Source organism: Nyctereutes procyonoides, unplaced genomic scaffold (assembly GCF_905146905.1).
Source record: "Nyctereutes procyonoides isolate TBG_1078 unplaced genomic scaffold, NYPRO_anot_genome, whole genome shotgun sequence".
Classification (NCBI taxonomy): domain Eukaryota; kingdom Metazoa; phylum Chordata; class Mammalia; order Carnivora; family Canidae; genus Nyctereutes; species Nyctereutes procyonoides.
In genome coordinates, this window is record NW_026575036.1 from 3,257,281 (window position 1) to 3,276,958 (window position 19,678).

General features: G+C 34.2%; 1 protein-coding gene across 7 annotated transcripts in view; it reads left to right on the plus strand.

Moving 5' to 3' along the window:
• The window catches only part of PIK3C2G (phosphatidylinositol-4-phosphate 3-kinase catalytic subunit type 2 gamma), a 355,918-nt gene that overhangs the window by 292,664 nt on the left and 43,576 nt on the right, over positions 1-19,678 (plus strand). For all 7 annotated transcript variants that reach the window (XR_008663575.1, XM_055318866.1, XM_055318867.1 and 4 more), the window contains one exon: positions 1,632-1,740. Coding sequence is in view for 6 of the 7 variants with exons in the window: in XM_055318866.1 (XP_055174841.1) it covers positions 1,632-1,740 (109 nt within the window). In the remaining variant the exon portion in view is untranslated. The remainder of the gene's footprint in view (positions 1-1,631; positions 1,741-19,678) is intronic.

Below are 19,678 nucleotides of genomic sequence, written 5' to 3' on the forward strand. Positions count from 1 at the left end.
AGTCATAGTATAGAACAGTGGTCTTCAAAGCACACTGTTTTTATACCTCTGGGTACCTTCCAAGAATACACAGGCATAGGAATGTTCTATAAAATTAATGGTCCTCTTTAAAATTAACTGGCTTAAGAAGGGTTGACTTCCTTTCCCTCTTCTACTTTCAACATTACTTTTCTCCCAACCATCCAGAATCTTATTTTGATGCCTTGTCCCAGAGAGGAAAAAATCTCTGAGAATCAAATAAAAGGCAAACCAAAACATTGGTGTTGGTATTGAAAAAATGAATTATTGTAATGATCACATATCAAATCTGTTTGCAAGTCAAGTGTTACCTAATCTTTGGCCTGAACAAAATGGAGGGAGGACAAGATGGCACTGTCAGATAAAAGATCATAAAAAATCATTTTCACAAAATGTTGCTATATTTGGCATATAACTCAAAAACATTTCAAACAATTGAACAACTTTATTTTGGCTAAATTCTTCAATTCTCTGATACTTAATTATATACAAGATTTTTTAAGTACATAACTCTGTAAAAACATCAGCAAAGGAATAAAATTGATACCGAACTCCATTTTATTTTAACATAAGGAGAATTCATCTACAGATATACAAATGAATATGTAAAACCTGCCCAATCTGTTTATCAAATGCATTCCTTTGTTTTGGTTAATTGTATAGGGTACTAATTGTTGTGATAATAAAATCTGGATGAAAAATGTTAATACCGTAAGCCTTAGAACTGCAGGAAAACCTTTACAAAATAAAATGTCAATTATTTATCATGTCATCAAACATGATTTTGGACTTCCTTAACATTTCCAACAGGAAGCCATGAATAGTTTAGATGGCTCACAGTTATACACTTCTGTATTTGCTGACAGCATTTCACTATCCCTTCATGCCCCTTACACCAGGGAAATATCTACAACAAAGAAGCAGAGGTATGAAGGAGGCAGCAGCAAGATTGCAGTCAGAGGAATATGCTAGAGAGTTCCTAAAAAGATGTATTTATCCAGCAAAATATGTTACCAAATGCTAACCATTAACAGATCATTCCACTTAGTAATTGGTCTTCATCACATCTACCCCAAAAAGAGGAATCATCAGATAGAGCAGAGGAAATTCCGCAAGTTTAACTCTTGAGGAAAGTGATACTTTGTTCCAAAAGTCTAATACCAGATGGAAACATATGCCACTTGGTAAAATGTTTAATTTAGTTGGTGAAGAAATATCTCTAGTGAACCTAAAAGAAACAATACAATCTAACCTTTTTTGAAAATAATGAATCATTAAATTTCAGAAAGCATCATTAAATTTCAGAAAGCATCAAGCCTCCATATATATTTAAAGGATAAAATGTGTGGTCTTCTATAAACACAGTAAGAAACAACATATATATTAATGTGGTAAATTAAATTAAATTAAATTAGTATTAATATTAATGAAAGTTAAAACAGTGCAAGTGACCACAACTATGTTAATGAAACCCTCAGGATTTTTCATGTGTTCCATTTTTTAAAAAATATTTTCATTGGCCTTTCAATCTGATGGTGTAAATTCATGAACAACCCTAAGATGCAGAGGCCAATTTTCAAGCTAATAAAAATACACTTTTTTCTTTAAAACAGGTTTCCTCATTGGTGGCACTTACCTTTTACAAATTCAAACCACAAAAGATTCAGAGATCTAAATCATTACATGGAACAGATATTAAATGGATCATATGAAGTTGCAAACGTATGTTACAATTTACTTTTATATTTTTTTACATAAAATATTGATGATTTTATGTATTATTACTAGAAATATTTTTAAATAATTGATAACATTGTTTTATTCCTATATTCATTCAACAAATGTGCATGCCTAATATGTGTGAAATTCCTGTAGAGGAAACTGAAACAGCAAAAAAGGTATAGCACCTTGATATCAAATAACTTGAAATAATATGTGATTAGTGGGCCATCAGGATAGTAAGTGCCCTGGTGTTTAGAAAATTAAGAATCATTTCTGACTTTGATGGTAGAAAGGATTTGAGGAGAAGAGAACATCTGAGCTGAATCTTTAACACTGGGTAGGATTTTTTTTTTAAGATTTTATTTATTCATTCAAGAGAGACACAGAAAGAGAGGCAGAGACATAAGTGAAGGGAGAAGCAGGCTCCCCACAAAGAGCCCGATATGGGACTTCATCCAGGAACTCCAGGATCACACCCTGAGCAAAAAACAGATGCTCAACCGCTGAGCCACCCAGGCATCCCCACCAGGTAGGATTTTAAAAAGCATTGGCCTAGGGAAGTATTTCAAGTAGAACCAAACAATTTCCTATAAATGTCAAAAGTGAAAAGAAGAAGGAGGAGGGGAGATATCATTAGATTCTATTGCTTTTGTGATAAATTACCACAAATTTGGCAGTTTAAAACAACACAAGTCTATTTTCTTTCAGTTCTAAAGGTCAGATAATGGGTTTTAAGGGACCAAACTCAAGGTGTTGGTAGATTGGATCTTTCTGGAGATAGTAGAGGGAAAAAATTCATTTATTTGCCTTTTCAATTCCTAAAGATTTCCTGCATCCCTTGGATTGTGCCCTTTCCAACAATTGCACACTCTGACCTCCGCTTCTGTCACCGCATCTCCTTCTCAGATTCTTAACTCTGACTCTCCTTGTGTTTACACTAGGCCTATCTGAATAATCCAGGGTAATCTCACCATTTCAGGATGCTTCAGTATTTTATCTGCAAAACCCCTTTTGCCAGGGAAGGTAACATGTTCACAAGCTCTGGGGATTAGAAGGTGAACATCTTTGGAGGGCCATTATTCTGTCACAGAGATAACATGAAAAAGTGCAAGAACACAATTCAGTTGAATCTCAGCATTCTTGTGAGGTATCTATGAAAGGAAGATTAAAACCAGCAAGGAGGTCAGGGCCAGGTTGTCAAGAGCTAGAGCTAAGCCTTAGAGGGTAGTGAGAAAATAAAAACAGTACTATTATCCCAGATACATTGATATTTTTCTCAATAACCTATTATTCCAGATCCTGGCCTCCTTACTAGACTGGAGCTATGTTCTTTTCAATTTTTAGCTTTTTAAATTGTACAACATGTATCTAGGAGAGTCTACAAAACATTTGGTAGAAGTGCACTGCATGGCTTTCAAGTTAGAAAAAGCCAAGGGGCTTCTTTCTGCCAGTTTCTCTCAGGATATTCACTACGGGCACCTCCAGCTGCCCTATAATAAGTTGAGCTCCCTTGGGTCCACCACATGGAGAAACAATTATAGAGAGATCAAATAGAGAGATGCCCAAGGGATACCACTCTGCCAGAGCCCAGCTGAGGTTCCAGCCAACAGCTAACATCAACATCATGTATTTTGAGTGGATGATGACTCCAGCTCCAATCACCAAATAACTATTTATTGGAGACCTCAAGCCAGAATACCATAGGTGAGCTCAGCCAAACCGCAGGACTGAGAGACAATGACAAAATGATTGTTTAAACCAGCAACACAGGGATAGACCACATCCAAGTTACATGGATTTTCATTGTTATATAGCATTCTGTTGCATGAATGTATTGCAATTTGTAGATTCCTCTCTACATAGACATTTGGAATGCTTCCAAGTTGGGATTATTACAAATAATGCTGCTATGAATATTCTTTTACTTGTATGTCTCTTCATGCCCATGGATTTCATTCACTTATGAACAGAATTTCTGGATTTTAAGATATGCTTATTTTCTTTTTTTTTTTTTAAGATTTCATTTATTTATTCATGAGAGATACAGAGACAGAGAGAGGCAGAGACACAGGCAGAGGGAGAAGCAGCCTCCATGTGGGAAGCCCGACGTGGGACTTGATCCCGGGTCTCCAGGATCAGGCCTTGGGCTGAAGGCAGCACTAAACTGCTGAGCCCCCCCGGGCTGCCCTAGATATATGCTTATTTTCAACATTATACACAATGACCAATTTACTCTCCTACTTGTAATGAATAGTGTTACCATTTCCCACAACCTTGTCTATACTTGGTGTCGCCATCTCTTTCTAATTTTAGCTATTCTGGTGAGGGTACATCTCACTGCATTTTAGTCTGTATTTTCCTAACTACTAATGAGCTGGAATATCTTTTCATATGTTGTTTGGCCATTTGGATATTCTGTTTGGTGAAGTGCCAGTTTATGTCTCTTGCCCTTTTTCTATTAAAGTATATGACATCCTCTTACTGATTTATAGTATTTTTCATATATTGTGGATAGAAGTTCTTTGTTAATTAAATATGTTGTAATGATTTTCTTTCACTCTGTGTTTTGTCCCCTTGTTCTTTTTATTATGTGTTCTGATAAACAAAAACTCTTCATTTTAATATAGTAAAATGTATTGATATTTTCTTACATTAGAACATGCCCTACCTCAATGTCATAAAGACAGTTTCCTGTATTATCTTCTACAAGCTTTGTTGTTTTGCTTTTCACATTTAAGCCTACAATCTATCTAGAATAGACATTTTAGAGCATGGCGTGAAATAAAAGTCATCTTATTTTTTTTCATGTAGATTTTGAATTGTTCCAATTCTATTTAAAAGACTTTCCTTTTCTTGTTATTCTGCTGTGCCACCTTTGTGATAATTTAAATATCCATCTAGGTATGTGTCTACTTCAGGCCTCTTTTTTCTATGCCACTAATATCTTTGCCCTTGTGCCAACAGTCTTAATTACTGTAGCTTTATAATAAGTCTGAAATCCAACAGAGTAAGTTCTCCTATTTTATCTTTATTCTTTTTCTTTTTTTTTTTTAAAGATTTTATTTATGTATTCATGAGAGACACAGAGAAGCAGAGACATAGGCAGAGGAAGAGGCAGGCTCCTTGCTGGGAGCCCGATGCGGGACTTGATCCCAGGATTCCAGGATCATGACCTGAGCCAAAGGCATCCATTTTACCCTTATTCTTAAAGAATATTTTGGCTCTTCGTGGACTTCTGCATTTCCATGTAAATTTAAATTTTTTCTTTAAAAAAAAAGATTTTATTTATTTGAGAGAGAGAGAGAGAACTAGTGGGGGGAAGAAGGGCAGAGCGGGAGAGAGAGAGAGAGAGAGAGAGAGAGAGAGAAGCTGAGCAGGGAGCCCAATGCAATGCGGGACTTGATCCCGGGACCCAGAGATCATGACCTGAGCCAAAGGCAACTTCTTAACCAACTGAGCCATACAGGCACCCCAAAAAAAAAAATTTAAAATTTTTCTTGTTAATTCCATGCAAAAGCCAACTGGGATTTTAGTTGAAAATGAAGCTCAATATCTTCCAATCCATTATCATGTACTTATTTAAACCTTAAAAAGTTTTTTTTTCTCAATAAGTATATTGTTATATGCATAGAGATCTTAAAAGCACTTTATTTTACTTGATATCTTATGGTACCTTTTTAAAATTTTTTGTTTCTTTTTTTTTTTTACCAGTGTATACATACAACTGATTTTGTATATTGAGATTTTCTCAACAAACTTACTAACTTCACTTTTAATTTTAATGATTTAATTGTGTTTTTAAAATATTCTGCTTATCATATCGTCTGTAAGTAACAGGAGTTTTACTTTTCTTTCCAATATTTATATTTCTTTTTCTGGCTATTTTGTACTCCATAGACTCCAAATGATGATGGCAGACATGCTTGTGTTATTCTTAGATTCAGGGAAGAACTGTCTCAAGTTTCTCATTTAGTACACAGGTTTTTGTGGGTACCCTTTGTTATTTTAAGAAAGTTTCTTTCTGTTGTAAAAGTTTTGACAATACAGAAAATTTAATTTATCGAATTTTTTTCTGACTCCGTTGCACTGATCAATGATTACCTAATAATAAATGTTTTTTCTCCTTTATTCCTTTAGTGTGCTGAGTTGCACTGATAGATTTTCTGATTTTAAACAAATTTGCATTACCAGGATAAAACCTACATAGTCTAATGTATTATCCTTTTAACGTATTGCTGAATTTAACAATTTCTTTAGCATTCATTTTCACCTTTATTTATGACAAAGATATTCTATCTTATAATGCCCTTACCAGTTTAGAATGGAGGGTATGCTGGCCTCATAATATTAGTTGCAAAGACTTCTTGTTTTTCTTCTTTTCTCTAGAAGAGTTTGTATAAAATTGGTTTTATTTCTTTAATTTGGAAAGCCATTTAGGTCCGGAGATTGAATTTATTTAAGAATTATAGGACAATCCACATTTTCTATTTCTTCCTGGGTCTAAGTTATAGCTCTCTAGAAATTTGTGCTTATTTATTGGCATAAAATTATTCAAAGCGTCTTCTCACGATCTTTTTAACATTTATAGGATCTGAAAAGGTGTTTCCTATTCCTTACATATGTCATTTCCTAGTCAGTCTTTCCAGAGGATTATGAATTTTACCAGTCTTTGCAAAGAATGAAATGTGGGAGTTATTGTCTCTATTATATTATTTTTCTATTTCATTTGATTTTTATTATTTCCTTTCTTCTGCTTCCTTTGGTTATAATTTTTGTTCTATTTATTACATTCTCAAATAATTATTTGTTTATTTTCAACCTGTCCTCACATTTAAAATTCTAAGTCTCCCCTCCCAATCAAGATTTAATTGCACCCCATAGATTTTTACATATGATATTCTTTATCATTCTTCTAAAATATTTATGAATGTTTACTATGATTTTCCCATGATCATGGATTAAGTCTATTTAACCCACTTGAGTTTTATATGTTATACTAATAATGTATCCCATAAATGTAATAAGTACTTATCATTGTTTTATACAACCAGTATGTTTAATATTACCCTTATATCTCATTTCTATTGCTATAACTCTGATTTTATATGTGACATTGCTTTCCCCTATACCTGATGAACACCAGTTATTAGTTCCTTTAATATGAATTTGCTAATAGAAAAAAATTCTGAATTTGTATTTGAAAAGTTTTTGTCTACATTCAGAAGACAGTTTAACTATAGTATTTGGATAGCAATGATTATTTTGAAATCTTTAAAGCTATCAGTTCACTGTCTTTTAGCTTCCACTGATTCTGTTTAAAATCCACCTATTATAATTGTTCTTTCTTTTAAACTATTTTTTTCTTTATTTTTATCAGGTTTTAAAGTTTCACTTTTTACTGTTGGCTTTCACAATTTTAATTGCTCAGATAGAAGTTTGTTTCTATTTATCATGCTTGTTAGCTCTTCTGAAATTTCTTCCCTGATGTTATTCATCAGTTTTGGAAAGTTCTGTCATTATTGCTTCAAATATTGTTAATATTTTTCTTCTCTCTTTGTTTTTTCTGAAGCTATAATCACATATAAGTTGATCCTTCTTGCTGTATCTTCCATGTTTCATACCTCCACTCCAATATTTCTTATCCCTTTGTTCTCCAAACTTATTCTCAATATTTTCTTCTGACTTATCTTCTGCATTACTTCTTCTCTACTAATCTGTGTTTAATGTACCATTAGATCCATCCTTTGAATTATTAATTTCAATTATTTTTCAGTTTTAGAATTTCCTTTTTTCAGTTTCTGGTTCTTTGCCGAAAATCTCTCCTTTTTTATTTCTTTGAAAATAATAAACATTTTTCTTAAGATTTATTTATTTGAGAGAGAAGAGTGGAAGGGCAGACAAAGAGGGAGAGAGAGATGAGAATATCAAGCAGACTTTCTGCTGAGTTGGGAATCAGACATGGCGCTTGATCCTAAGACCCTGAGATCATGACCTGAGCTGAAATCAAGAGTGGGATGTTCAACTGACTGAACCACCCAGGTGCTCCTAAGCATAGTTATTTTTAAATCTTTCTACAGACTTCAATATTGGGGCCCACTGCATATATATTTCTATTGTAGTGTTTCTACCCATCTTTAATCATTCAGTCTTATTCCTTTGTAAGCCTGGTTATTTTCCTTTTTATTGTGGCCAGATACTGTATTGCAATGTCCTTTGCAGAAATAATTGGAGGCCTATGTTGCCGTTATATTAGCCTAAAGAACTGTAATATCTGAGGACATTAACAATCTAGGATTGATTGCTGACATTGAATTGCAGGGATTCACATTTTTCAAACCCAAGCTGTAGCATTTATGAGAGTCTATTTCTAGCTCATCTTTGTTCCTTAGATGTAGCCATTTTGAATATAAACCCAAAATAAGGCAGATTCACCAAAAGCCTAGTTGGCAGCTTTGAATTCCATTTCCTTTCCTCTTATCTCTGCAAAGTGGTCAAAAGTACAGCTCAATCTCTCAGCCCTTCCACTGCCTCAACCTATATCAATAAACACCCACAACAAGAAACAACTAGTGCCAAAACCCCAGTTCACATCTCCAAATTCTTGCCCCAGATCTTTGCCTGGTAATTCTTCACTATCTTGTTATCTCTCTGATGCTTCCAAGCAAAGTTTAAAAAACAAATTGAGTAGTAATCCAATTATCCTCAGCAGGAGGTTTGCACTAAATGACTTATCTACTATCATCAAAAATAAGAGTCTAGACCTGCAATTTCAACCATACCACCCTTCAGCTTTCAGAGTTATCTACCATTCTGTCTCCTAACCCCCATCCTATGCTCAAATATACCTTTTCTCTCATAGGTAGCCATTTTGGAGGACCTAGGTCTATTGACACTTCCCATCTGAAAAAAATATTTAAGAATTTCTTGGTGAAGTATTTAGTACTCACCAGTGATTATGAAAATAGCGTAGAAAATTGAAAAGAAATAACAGACCCCAATTCTGCTCCTCTCTCTCATACGAGTAAAAAAAAGCTTTCTTAGATCCCCTGCCCCATACACCCACATCTATGTATATAAGCTATACGTGCATACAGATGTTATAACTCATCTTGAATGTTCAAGGGAGCACTAGCTCTCTTTACTATTAGGTGTTCGTATCACCATTTGTACAAAAGGTTTCAGAGGCAAGTACCAAACTAATAGAATCCTCCAGAGTTCTAGGACAGACATAAGACCCTTTAGGGATTTATCTGGAACACTATCACTAAGGGTATAGAGGGCAATCCTCTAAGGGTTTTTTGCCTTTTAAAAAACAGAAACCATTTATGGAATATTTTTAAGTAATCCACATATCTGGAATAACTTTAATGTCGCCAATGGGAGCCCATTTTTAATATTTATTATGCTGGCCAACAAGCTACCATTTTTATTTTAAAAATCTATCTCTGACATTCGAGATGCTAATTAATAAAATGCCCATTGTTTATGGAGTTGTGAATGATTGACAGAAGCACTTATAATAATAGCCCCTAGTATGCATATGGCTCTCCTCCCCCATCCAGGTGTCTCTCGTAGCACAGCCTTGGTTCGGACATTAACAGACCCTTCTTCAGTCTTAATTAAATGCCAGAAGCATGTGGGTTATACTATGTATACAATACATAATATCATGCTGTATATGCAGACATAAGCTTCAGTAAGTCACAGGCATTATAATAAGAGAACTGCACTAGATCCCACAACTGGGACTCAATAAAGGGTCAAAGAATCCTGTTTTTCTCAGCTGTTACTTCAACAATCTTTCTTCTCCGCTTGGAGCTTGGGAAAGACATTAGATGAGACTACTTGTACAGCCATGGTTTGAATTTTTTAAAATAACATGCTGTGTCATAGAGTAAATCAGTGTATATTAAGAAAACCTTACTGGAATTGGAAAATACAGTGGATTAATGAATGTATTAAAAATTCTGTCTCAACTGTAGGCTCAGTGATTTAGGATATTAGCTTACTGCTATACTTCCCAATTGAGTAATATTGTGGTTTGATGATTAATAGACTCACTTAACAGAAGAAAATCCCACAATTCAGCAATAAGGGTCTTATGGCTATTAGGGAAAAAAAACAAAAACAAAATTGTCAATAATGACTACATTAGATTCCATATAGTCAGGAGCAAGAGGTAAAACTTTTGAATTCCTATTTTCTAAGACTAGTTGTTCAGTTGTTCTCAAACACAGTTTCTGGACTGTGCTAGGAATCTCACTTGCAAATTTAGAGGAACAAAAATTTTTGACCACTTCCTAGACAGACTAAATCAGAAATTTTGGTCATTGATTATTTTTTTAAGTTTATTTTTTATTTTTAGGAATCTCTCTACCCAGAATGGAGCTCAGATTCATGACCCCGGGAACAAGAGTCTCATGCTCTATTGACTAAGCCAGCCAGGGACCCAATATCAGAAATTTTGGAGATGAGGCCCAGCAGTCTGTATTTTAACAAGCCTTGCAAGACATTCCAATGCACACTATTGTTTAAGAAAAATTACTTCACACTTTTTTTTTACCTCTTTCCCTTTTATTTCAGTTTGGAGATGGTCAGACATTCGGCCTTCAATAGAGTAGATACTCATGTATCTTACTGTATTATTGATTTTCAGTAAATGTGGACTCAAGGAGTTTCTGCTATACTATTATTTCCAGGCTGGTAGACTCTCAGCTGGAGATGCTGTTTGGTATCAAAGGACAAGTGGCTGAGCACTTATATAGGTATATTTAACTCAATTCCAAGTGAGTTAGAGAAGACATCTCAGAGAGTAGGACATTCAAGTTATTTTTAAAGGGCAAATAGGAGTTAGTAAATAGAAATTGGGAGAAAGTTGTGCCAGATAAAGGGAACTCTAAAGACACAGCATCAACTATAGTTATATGCTTTTCTCTTGTTTTGAGGCTTAAAGAACTCAATGACTATATTCATTCAATTTTTACCCATGTATATAGCAGAATTACAAACTTATCAATATTTAATAGATATTTTAAATGAATAACAGAATCATTAGCATATACTAACCATAGGGTTTATATTGCTTTTCAAAACCTAAAAGATTGGAAATTTGCATCTGAAAAGTACCTAGCAGTGGTCTCTTATTTTATTCTTCTATCCTATAAATTTCAGATTTTTTAAGAAATTAGCTCATGGTTCCAGAATATGTTATTCATTTATGTTTTACACAGAAAATACTACCTAATAAGTAATAAATGTTTTAAAATTTGTAAAAAAAAAAAAAAAAAAAAAAAAGATGAGACTTCCAGGCAAAGTGGTCCCTTCCCTCCCCTCCCCCACCCACACTTAGTTTCTCCTCTGGATCAAACACATAATAAGAGAATGTTTGGAATCTGAAAAAATAAAAATAATAAATAAATAACACTTGTAGAAAAATTGAAAATTTGGATGATGTTACAAAATAAAAATTAATGTAATTTTGATATTTTTCCTCACCCCAGCATATAATCCCACATGAACCACATGATAGAGACTTCTGGTTTGCTAGAGAATAATGTTGGGAGTCCTACTAGCTGCTAATTTAGAGACAGATTCCACTGGTTACCTAGTACCAAGCCCTGGAATACTACCTGGTCATGCTTATAAAGAATGAGCATTAAGAGTGCACTGAGTCATGATTGTACCTTTCAGAAAGACTGCTCAAAGCACATTTTTAATATGTCTGTTACGATCAAAGAGAAAGAAGTAAACAGTGTGTGTTCATCATGGAAATGGAACTATATGATAAGGAAACTAAAAACAAAGATGTAAAATAATTATTGAAAACAGTATTAGATGATAGTAAGGCTATACTATAATAAATGGTTAAGTGTAGATATATTACATATGCATGAATTTAGACTATTGTCCTTGCATATTCAATATAAATTGTATCCAATCTTTTGAATATATTTGGTTTTATGTCTTAAATCAGTAAGTAATGGGAAATAAGGTATAGCAGACGCTTCTGCCCTATAGGATCAAAGCAACTTAATTTATTTCATTGGATTTCAAGTGCTTTTTGTATATTTAAGAATATAGAATGTTGACATCTTTTTAAATAAACTTTATGCCCAACATGGGACTTGAACTCAAGGGTCACATGGTCTACCAATTGAGCTAGCAAGGTGCTTCCTTTTAGAATGTTGACATCTTAATGTCCCTTCCTTACTCTGACATTCTCTGAAGGCCAAGTCCATTAACTTACACTATAGTCAAAGGACCTCATGGATATGGCAGCTGTCTATAAGGGAAAATGCTGAGGGGATAGTGGATGGGATTGTCATCTTTGTATGACAGCTGGAGGCTGCCTCATTGATTATACTAAAGCTGTTTTAAAGGCAATGCCTTTTCTGGATAAACTGACAAAATATCTAGTAACCATGGAAGGTGCCAGGCTTTAGCTTGTTTAGGCAGAGACAAGTAAGTGCAAAGTGGAGAGGCTTCTGATTTCTGGCCCTAGTGTGAATAAGACAAATACTGAGATCTGTTTTCATATGGCAGCAGGCTTTCATTAGGGAATTCTTAAATGTAGCTGCTCACAGGATAAGTTCATATAGAAGTGCTAACGGAGGACTGTTATGAGAGGGGAAAGCAAAGGAGTCACACATAACAAGTAGGGAAGACTTGTAAAGGTGCAGCTTAACATAGCAAGGCTCAGTGAATATTGTTGCCCCTCACAATCAGTGCATATGCATAGATGAACAAAACCACCAAATATGTAGCTCACAGGTTTCATCATGTTCACCTTTGCTAATGTGCTTACTAAAGTACTACTATAGATACCCCCAGGAAGAGATGTTTCTATTTTGTTTTGTGTTGTTTTTAATCTCTGTTGGTCAGTATTTAGGAAAAGGAAGGCTAAGCAAATTTCAGGCACCATACTTTTTTTCTTGGTGGAATTAAGGTCTGAGAGTTGAATGAGAAAAATAAAAGGAAGAAAAAGAAAAGAAGGTATTTATATCATCAAACATGAGACACTATTGTAAAATCACAGATCCTGGAAATGCTCCAAGTGAGAATAAGTCAGCCATCTTCTAACACTGGACTTCCAAAAAGGAGAATCCGATTTATCTCATACAAAAGGAAGCCAATATTATAGGCGTGCCTTCTCCCAAAGTAACACCTCCCCTAATAATTTAATTGAATTTTGTACAATGAGTACATTAAAATACCTTCCTGAGATGTAAATCCTATATCTATTTATTAGTTGTCATGTCTGTACTACAAAATAAGTAAGGTTATGCTATATTAATAAAAATCAAATCAACAAAAATTACATGTGGACAACTAGCCACTTTGAAACACTACTGTATCTAGGTATCTGTATTGTTTTTTTAAGAACACAAGTGATTTAGATGCTCAGGCAGATTTAACAAATTCTATCCTAGAATGTCGAAAGCTAAATTAGTACTCTAAGGAGCTTATAGTCTTTTTCAGTTGTCTATGGTGATAAGTGCCAGTGGCCACATAAAGACTTTCATAACTTTTTTCATTGGGTTTTTTCCCCCTTATTCCTAAGGAACTTTATGGGTCTTGATATAATACTCATTATGTGGATTACATGGTAATAGAACAATAATAATTTGACAGGGCTATCATCAGATGCTGATTAGCATTAATAAGCAGTGTGACCTGCCTAATCATTCAGGTTCTTTGTGCATAATGCATAATGTGGTCAGTTTTCAATTATCTTCAAATGGATTCATCACGGTGAAAGCTTTATGGGTCTCCATATGTTGGTGGACACTTCTCTGATTCAGTTACTCTGATTCAGTTATTTTTTTATGTTCTGGAAATGAAAATTTATTTTTAAGATCAACTAAATAAAACATTTTTGGCCTAGAAATCACATAAATCATTTCAAAGTAAGTCATGTTGAGATTTTTTTTAATTTTGTATTATTGATACAGTTTTTCTCTGTAAACATAGTTATCTACATAAACACCAAAAGTTATCTGTGTAAGTTACCTACATAACAACAAAGTTATCCACACAGACATCAAAATCTATAAAGTCATAAATGTAACTTGAATATTTTAATTATTTTAATGATGTGAATGACTTAGAGGAAATTTTTATGCACACACAAGTTTCCTTTCCTTTTCTAATAAAATAAGAAATTTTATTTCATCTGTGTGAGATTGAACCCCGCATGAGGCTCCTCTCTCAGTGCGGAGTCTGCTTAAGACTCTCTCCCTCTACCCCTCCCCTATATATATATATATATATATATATATATATATAGAGAGAGAGAGAGAGAGAGAGAGAGAGAGATCATATATATCATTCTCTCTCAAATAAATAAATAAATCTTAAAAACCCACAAAAAACAGTTTTATTCCTTCATAGCTGCTTGTCATGTGGCAGTGTAGGAAAGGCAAATAATCCTACTATGCTTATACACTAAAACTCATACTTTTTTAGTTACATTAGTATATTTATTATTAAAGTACATTTAGTACATTTATTTACAACTATTTAAAATATTTTATATTACATATATAACTTAGTAAAGATTTTTAAATTTTTATTGGGCATGTAAACTATAACATTACTATGTATTAACACTCTAGATTAAGAGCTTAAATTGGTTGTAGAGAACAAATTGGAGAGATTCGACTAATGCCATATAAACTTTATTTTTGAGTTTATAATATGGTGAGTTTATAATATGGTGATACAGACATGAGCATTAGGAAATATATGATAGTAAATGGAAAAAGGGGAGAAAGGGAGTAGAAAATGCAGCTGGAATATAAAACGGGACAACTTTATCTTGATAAAATCAACTGTTACATTCCCTTCTAGGGTCATTTGCGATTCTAAGCAGTCTTGCTTTTTGTCAAGGAAATGAGATAAAAAGTTCAGTATCAGGTATCTAAGTTTAGATGGGAAAGACATCTCTGGGGCTTTAGTCTAAAGACACAAGAGCAACCCAGATAGAGGGATTCCTGAAAATCTCTGAGACCATGTCTCTCTGTCTACCTATCTGTCTGTCTGCCTCTTCCTATCTCACACATACATGTAATCTGTTAATAAAAGAAAATAGACATAAATGAAAACTATAATTACATAGTACCCCATTATCTCTTCTAATGAAGTTGGAAGCATCAGTTTAGACATCCTAGTCCTATATCTATCTGGCTTTTGTTTGTTTAGCTTTATTTTCTTCTCTCAAGCTAATAGAAATTTCTTTTCTTTCAATGTAATTTCATTCCACAAGCAAACAATAGTTGTAGTAACAGGAATTTCTTGCCTTAAATTTTGCTCTGTTTTGGTGGAATTTTGTTGCAAACTAAATAAGATCTTTATAAAAAACAATATAAACATAAAATAAAAGTTATAGCAAATGATTACAGTACCTAAACACACATGTACCCACATTTGATTCAGCTGAGATATATAAACAGCTGTTGTTTTTTAAAATTTTAAAGCCATATTAATTGTCATGTCTAGCTCTTTGCAATGTTGCTGTTAATTTCTAAAAGCCTCTTAAAATAAGAAATAATATCACTTATGGTTTAAGCAATGTTATTTTTTAAGCAGAAATCAAATGTCAAAATAAATCCAAATGGGTAAATCCTAGCTTAATAATGAACATATGTTTCTTGTTCCCTCCTTGCTAAACCCAGATGTTAATTGCTACATTTGTCACTACATTGCTCTTTTCCTATTTAGAGCTGGCTGAGATAACACTGCAGGCAGGATAAATGTCATGTGTGTACCATCAGTAAAACCAAGATTATTTTTCAGAGTCTAGTGAAATACTGATGACATTTTAGAATCAGAATTATGAAAGATTCTTTAGAAGTTCACCGTTCTTCATAGTATCATTCTATGTAGCTCTAATACAAATATAGTGGGTTGAACTACATTAAAGACTGGACATTCTGACAAGCTGCTTTATGAAAAAGGCAATAAAATACAATTACTGTTCAACTTTGATTTAAAACTCTTATGGGAATTCATTTTTAAATTCACATTTTTAGAGACTTTGAGTGTTTGAGAGAGATAGATTTAGCTTATTGTTTTTACTCACTGAAACTAAATCTTGCAGCCAATTTTAGATGTTGGCTGGCCAGTTAATAAATGGGAATTCTTAATGTGTTATTTTAAAGAAAGAAAAATTGTTCTCAGCGTTATATTACATTACTTCTGATGCTTGCAAATACTTTGTCTCTGTAGTCTTTGAAAGCAAGAATATGTTCATATGATATAAGAAAAACACTAAGGTTTTGAGCAACTTTGAATTGATCGACCTCAAAAATCAATCATTTTAAATTGCAAATGGCTTAATAATATAATTGGTAAACAATATATTAATAAGAGCTCTGAACTTAACAAAAACATAAGCTGATACAGATTTTAATTTTAAAATCGTTCAATTGGCTTTCAAATTTGTTCTTTATTGACTGCATTTCTAACTTTAAAGTACATTATTAGACTTTTAAAACCCTTTATTAGATGAACATCATATGTATACATATATATATATATAACCCCATAAAGCATTTAATATAGCCTAATGCATTTACCTGAACCATTGATATATCAAAAAAACAGTAACTTTAGAGTCCCTGAACAAATACCAACCTTTTAATAATTTAATCATTAAGTATATATCATTCCACATAGGAAGGATGTTCCAAATATTTAACAAGTGTTAGGGCACTAACCAGTCAGGATAAGTGACATTAAACCCACCGTTATGGCCATACAAGCTTGTATTGATTGAATATTTGCTGTGATGAAGAAAACTAGGAGCAGTGGAGAGTGGGGGCAAACAGGAGTTTAAATCAAAACACACTAAGTTTGAGTTCCATAGGAGATTTCTTTTTGTTAAAAGATTTTATTTATTTGAGAGAGAGAGTGATAGTGAGAGCAAACATGAACAGGGGGAGGGACAAAGGGAGAAGGAGAAGTGGTCTCCCCACTGAGCAGGGAGCCTGATGCGAGACTTGATCCCAGGACTCTGGGATCATTACCTGAGTCAAAAGCAGATACTTAACTGCCAGCCACCCAAGCACCCCTCCACATGAAATTTCTAATCAGAGATGTCAAATGGTAAATTGGATGTCTTGAGTTGAGGGAAAAAGAGAGGCTGGAAATAGAAATATTGGGGTTGTCAGCAAGTAATTGGTTTTTAAAGCCATGAGATTGGATGAAATTACTTAGAGTGAAGTGAAATATATATATATGAGAAGAAATCTGAAGAAGACTAGACTATGCAACACACCAGTTTTAAAATTTGAGAAGATGAGAGAACCATCAAGAGAGGCTGAGAAAAAGCAACCTGTTGGAGACCAGAAGGATTTTATGCCCGGAACCCAAGAGAAAAATCTATTTCAAGGAAGGAAAAAAAACAGCTGTTTCAAGTCCTACTGATAGGTCAAAATTTGGCAATTGGCCACTGGATTTGGCAAAATGGGTGTCATTTGTGAACCTAACAAGAGCAGTTTGATGGGAGTGTTAGGAACAAAACCCTGATTAGGATAGGTTCAAAAGAGAATATGAAGGAATTTGGGAGAGAAAGCAAAATATTGTTGAAGGTGCTTTTCTCTAAGGATGAACAGAAATAAGACAGTGTGCAGGGAAATGTAGGTCAGGAATTTTGTTTATTGAAATAAGTTACAGCATATGCTGCTAGGAAGATCAATTAAAGAAGCAAAAATTGATGATGAGAGAAATGAGAACTTAGCCAGAGACCAAAATATTGACCTTGAGTAGAAAACAGGGCATGGGATCTAGTGCCCAAATCAGTCTTACATTAAAGCACAGACAGTCCTCCCATGTAATAGAAGAAAGGGCAGAAGTAAGGTAAGATGATAGATGTGTTGGTGGGAGTTCGCAGAAATTCTTTGCTGTTTCTATTTTTTCTGTCAACAAGAAGACAGCCTTGAGAAGACTAAAAGAGGAGGAAAGTGTGTTGGCATGTTGAGGAATAAGGATAAGGTATTAAATAAACCTATAGATTAGTAGAAGGATAAATGGACTCGTGACATGTACAGACTCGCCAGAAAATCTTAAACACCAACTTGAGGGTAGTGGGCATGAGGTGATAGTAAGACCAGTAAGTGTGATTTAGCGCTTTTCTCCAGGAACATTCAGCAGGCCTGCTACAGTTGCAGAGTTGGCAGAGAATAACCCAAGTTGTTTTTTTTTTTTGACAAGTATATAATATAATAAAAGGAGAAAGGGCCAAAACAGTTGAAAGAAATATGCAACAGAGTTATTAGTATCAACCATGGGATCCAAATTGTTCATAAAAGGACAGAAGAATATGAAAGGAGTTAAGTCCAATAAAAAGGTGTTAGAGTCAACAGATTGTTTGAGTTGTATAACTAGAGGGAATGAGCTGGAAAGGAAGAAGATGGTGATGGTAGACTAGGCAGCTAAAAATCAAGATAATGGAAGAGATTTCTTCACTGATCAAGACAAGATTAAGGGAACAGGAGTGGCTGATGGGATGCAGAACAAGATCAATGGATGAAAAGAGTTCAAAAACAAAGAATGTACAATAGGGAAGGATAATTTCTGTGAATATTATAATAAGCATGAATTATGACAAGTACTATTGAAAACAATGACAATATTCAAGGTAGAAAATGTTCAACAGAGGAAGGTGAAGGACCAAGAGATCAGTAGATAAGTGCAACAGAAAGCTGGGATGGCAGTATAGTCAGCAGATACGATCTTCAAGGCAGTGTATTTTTAGAAAATAAGAATGAATGGAAGTTAGAAGACCAAGGAGATGCAAGGAGGATAGCTATCTCACAACCAGGACCAAGGTTATAAAGGGAATGGGAAAGAACACAAATGCAATTTTAGAGATTTAGTAGGAAAGCAGAATGGAATGCTCAGAAAATACAATATATTGAGCAGTTTTGCTGATAATATTCTCCAAAACTGGCCACTGTTTTTTCTTTCCTCCACAATGCTGCCCAGTCCTCTTTCTAAAAAATATCTGCTTGTCTGCTTAAAATTCATCAACAGGCTACAGTAGTTTCAAGCTTGTGTAGAGCTAGCATGCTCTAGGACTCCTACAAAGCTCTCTCTGGCCACATTTCCTATCTGTCCCCCATATGCATTCTTCACATCTATAGGCCTTTAGCAGTGGTAATACAGGTGGGCCTGGGCTTACTGACTACACTCTACCTGTCTTTGTTTGGGGGGCCTTTTTTTTTTTCTTTTGCTACTAATTTCAATCAGTGAATCACTTATACTATATAGTATTCAGTTTTCTCACTTATGGAATAAAGTAATCAAAATCAGAGTTTTGTGCTTTTTTTTTTTATTTTTTTTTAACCTGGGAAACTATTACCTGTTGAAGAATTAAGCAGAAAAGCAGCAGTCCTCATAATGTGAGAATATCCCAGGTGTATTGCAGGACATTTAGGACAAATGGCCTTGCCCATTAACTGCCAATTGTATCCTCTGAGGCAACCAAAAGTGTGCTCACACATTTTCTAGACATTTCATATTGTAGGGTAGTGAGATAAAATGCAGGCCGCCTGGTTAAATTTGAGTTTGAGACAAACAAATACATATTTTTTAGAATAAGTACATTGCAAATATTGCATGGATATCCTGTTTTTATTTCCTATATCTGCCAGCCCTACAATGGGCAACACTGCTAAGTAGGATTATACTTGTAGTCCATGTAAAAATGGCACCCATAGAGTTATTCAGTGTACAACTTATACAGCTAAATGTAGCCACATTGCTTGGGAGTCGATACAAACCCAACTGAGAACATTGATTTATGTTATCAGTAAGAACAGTTGTAGTTGCTGAAATTTCTGTAACCAAAACTACTCAGTGGTCTTGTGTGAAAAAGCAGTGGGAGGCATGCATATGAGTAAAGTCAAGTCTGAGAACATTTTAAAATCAATTATTT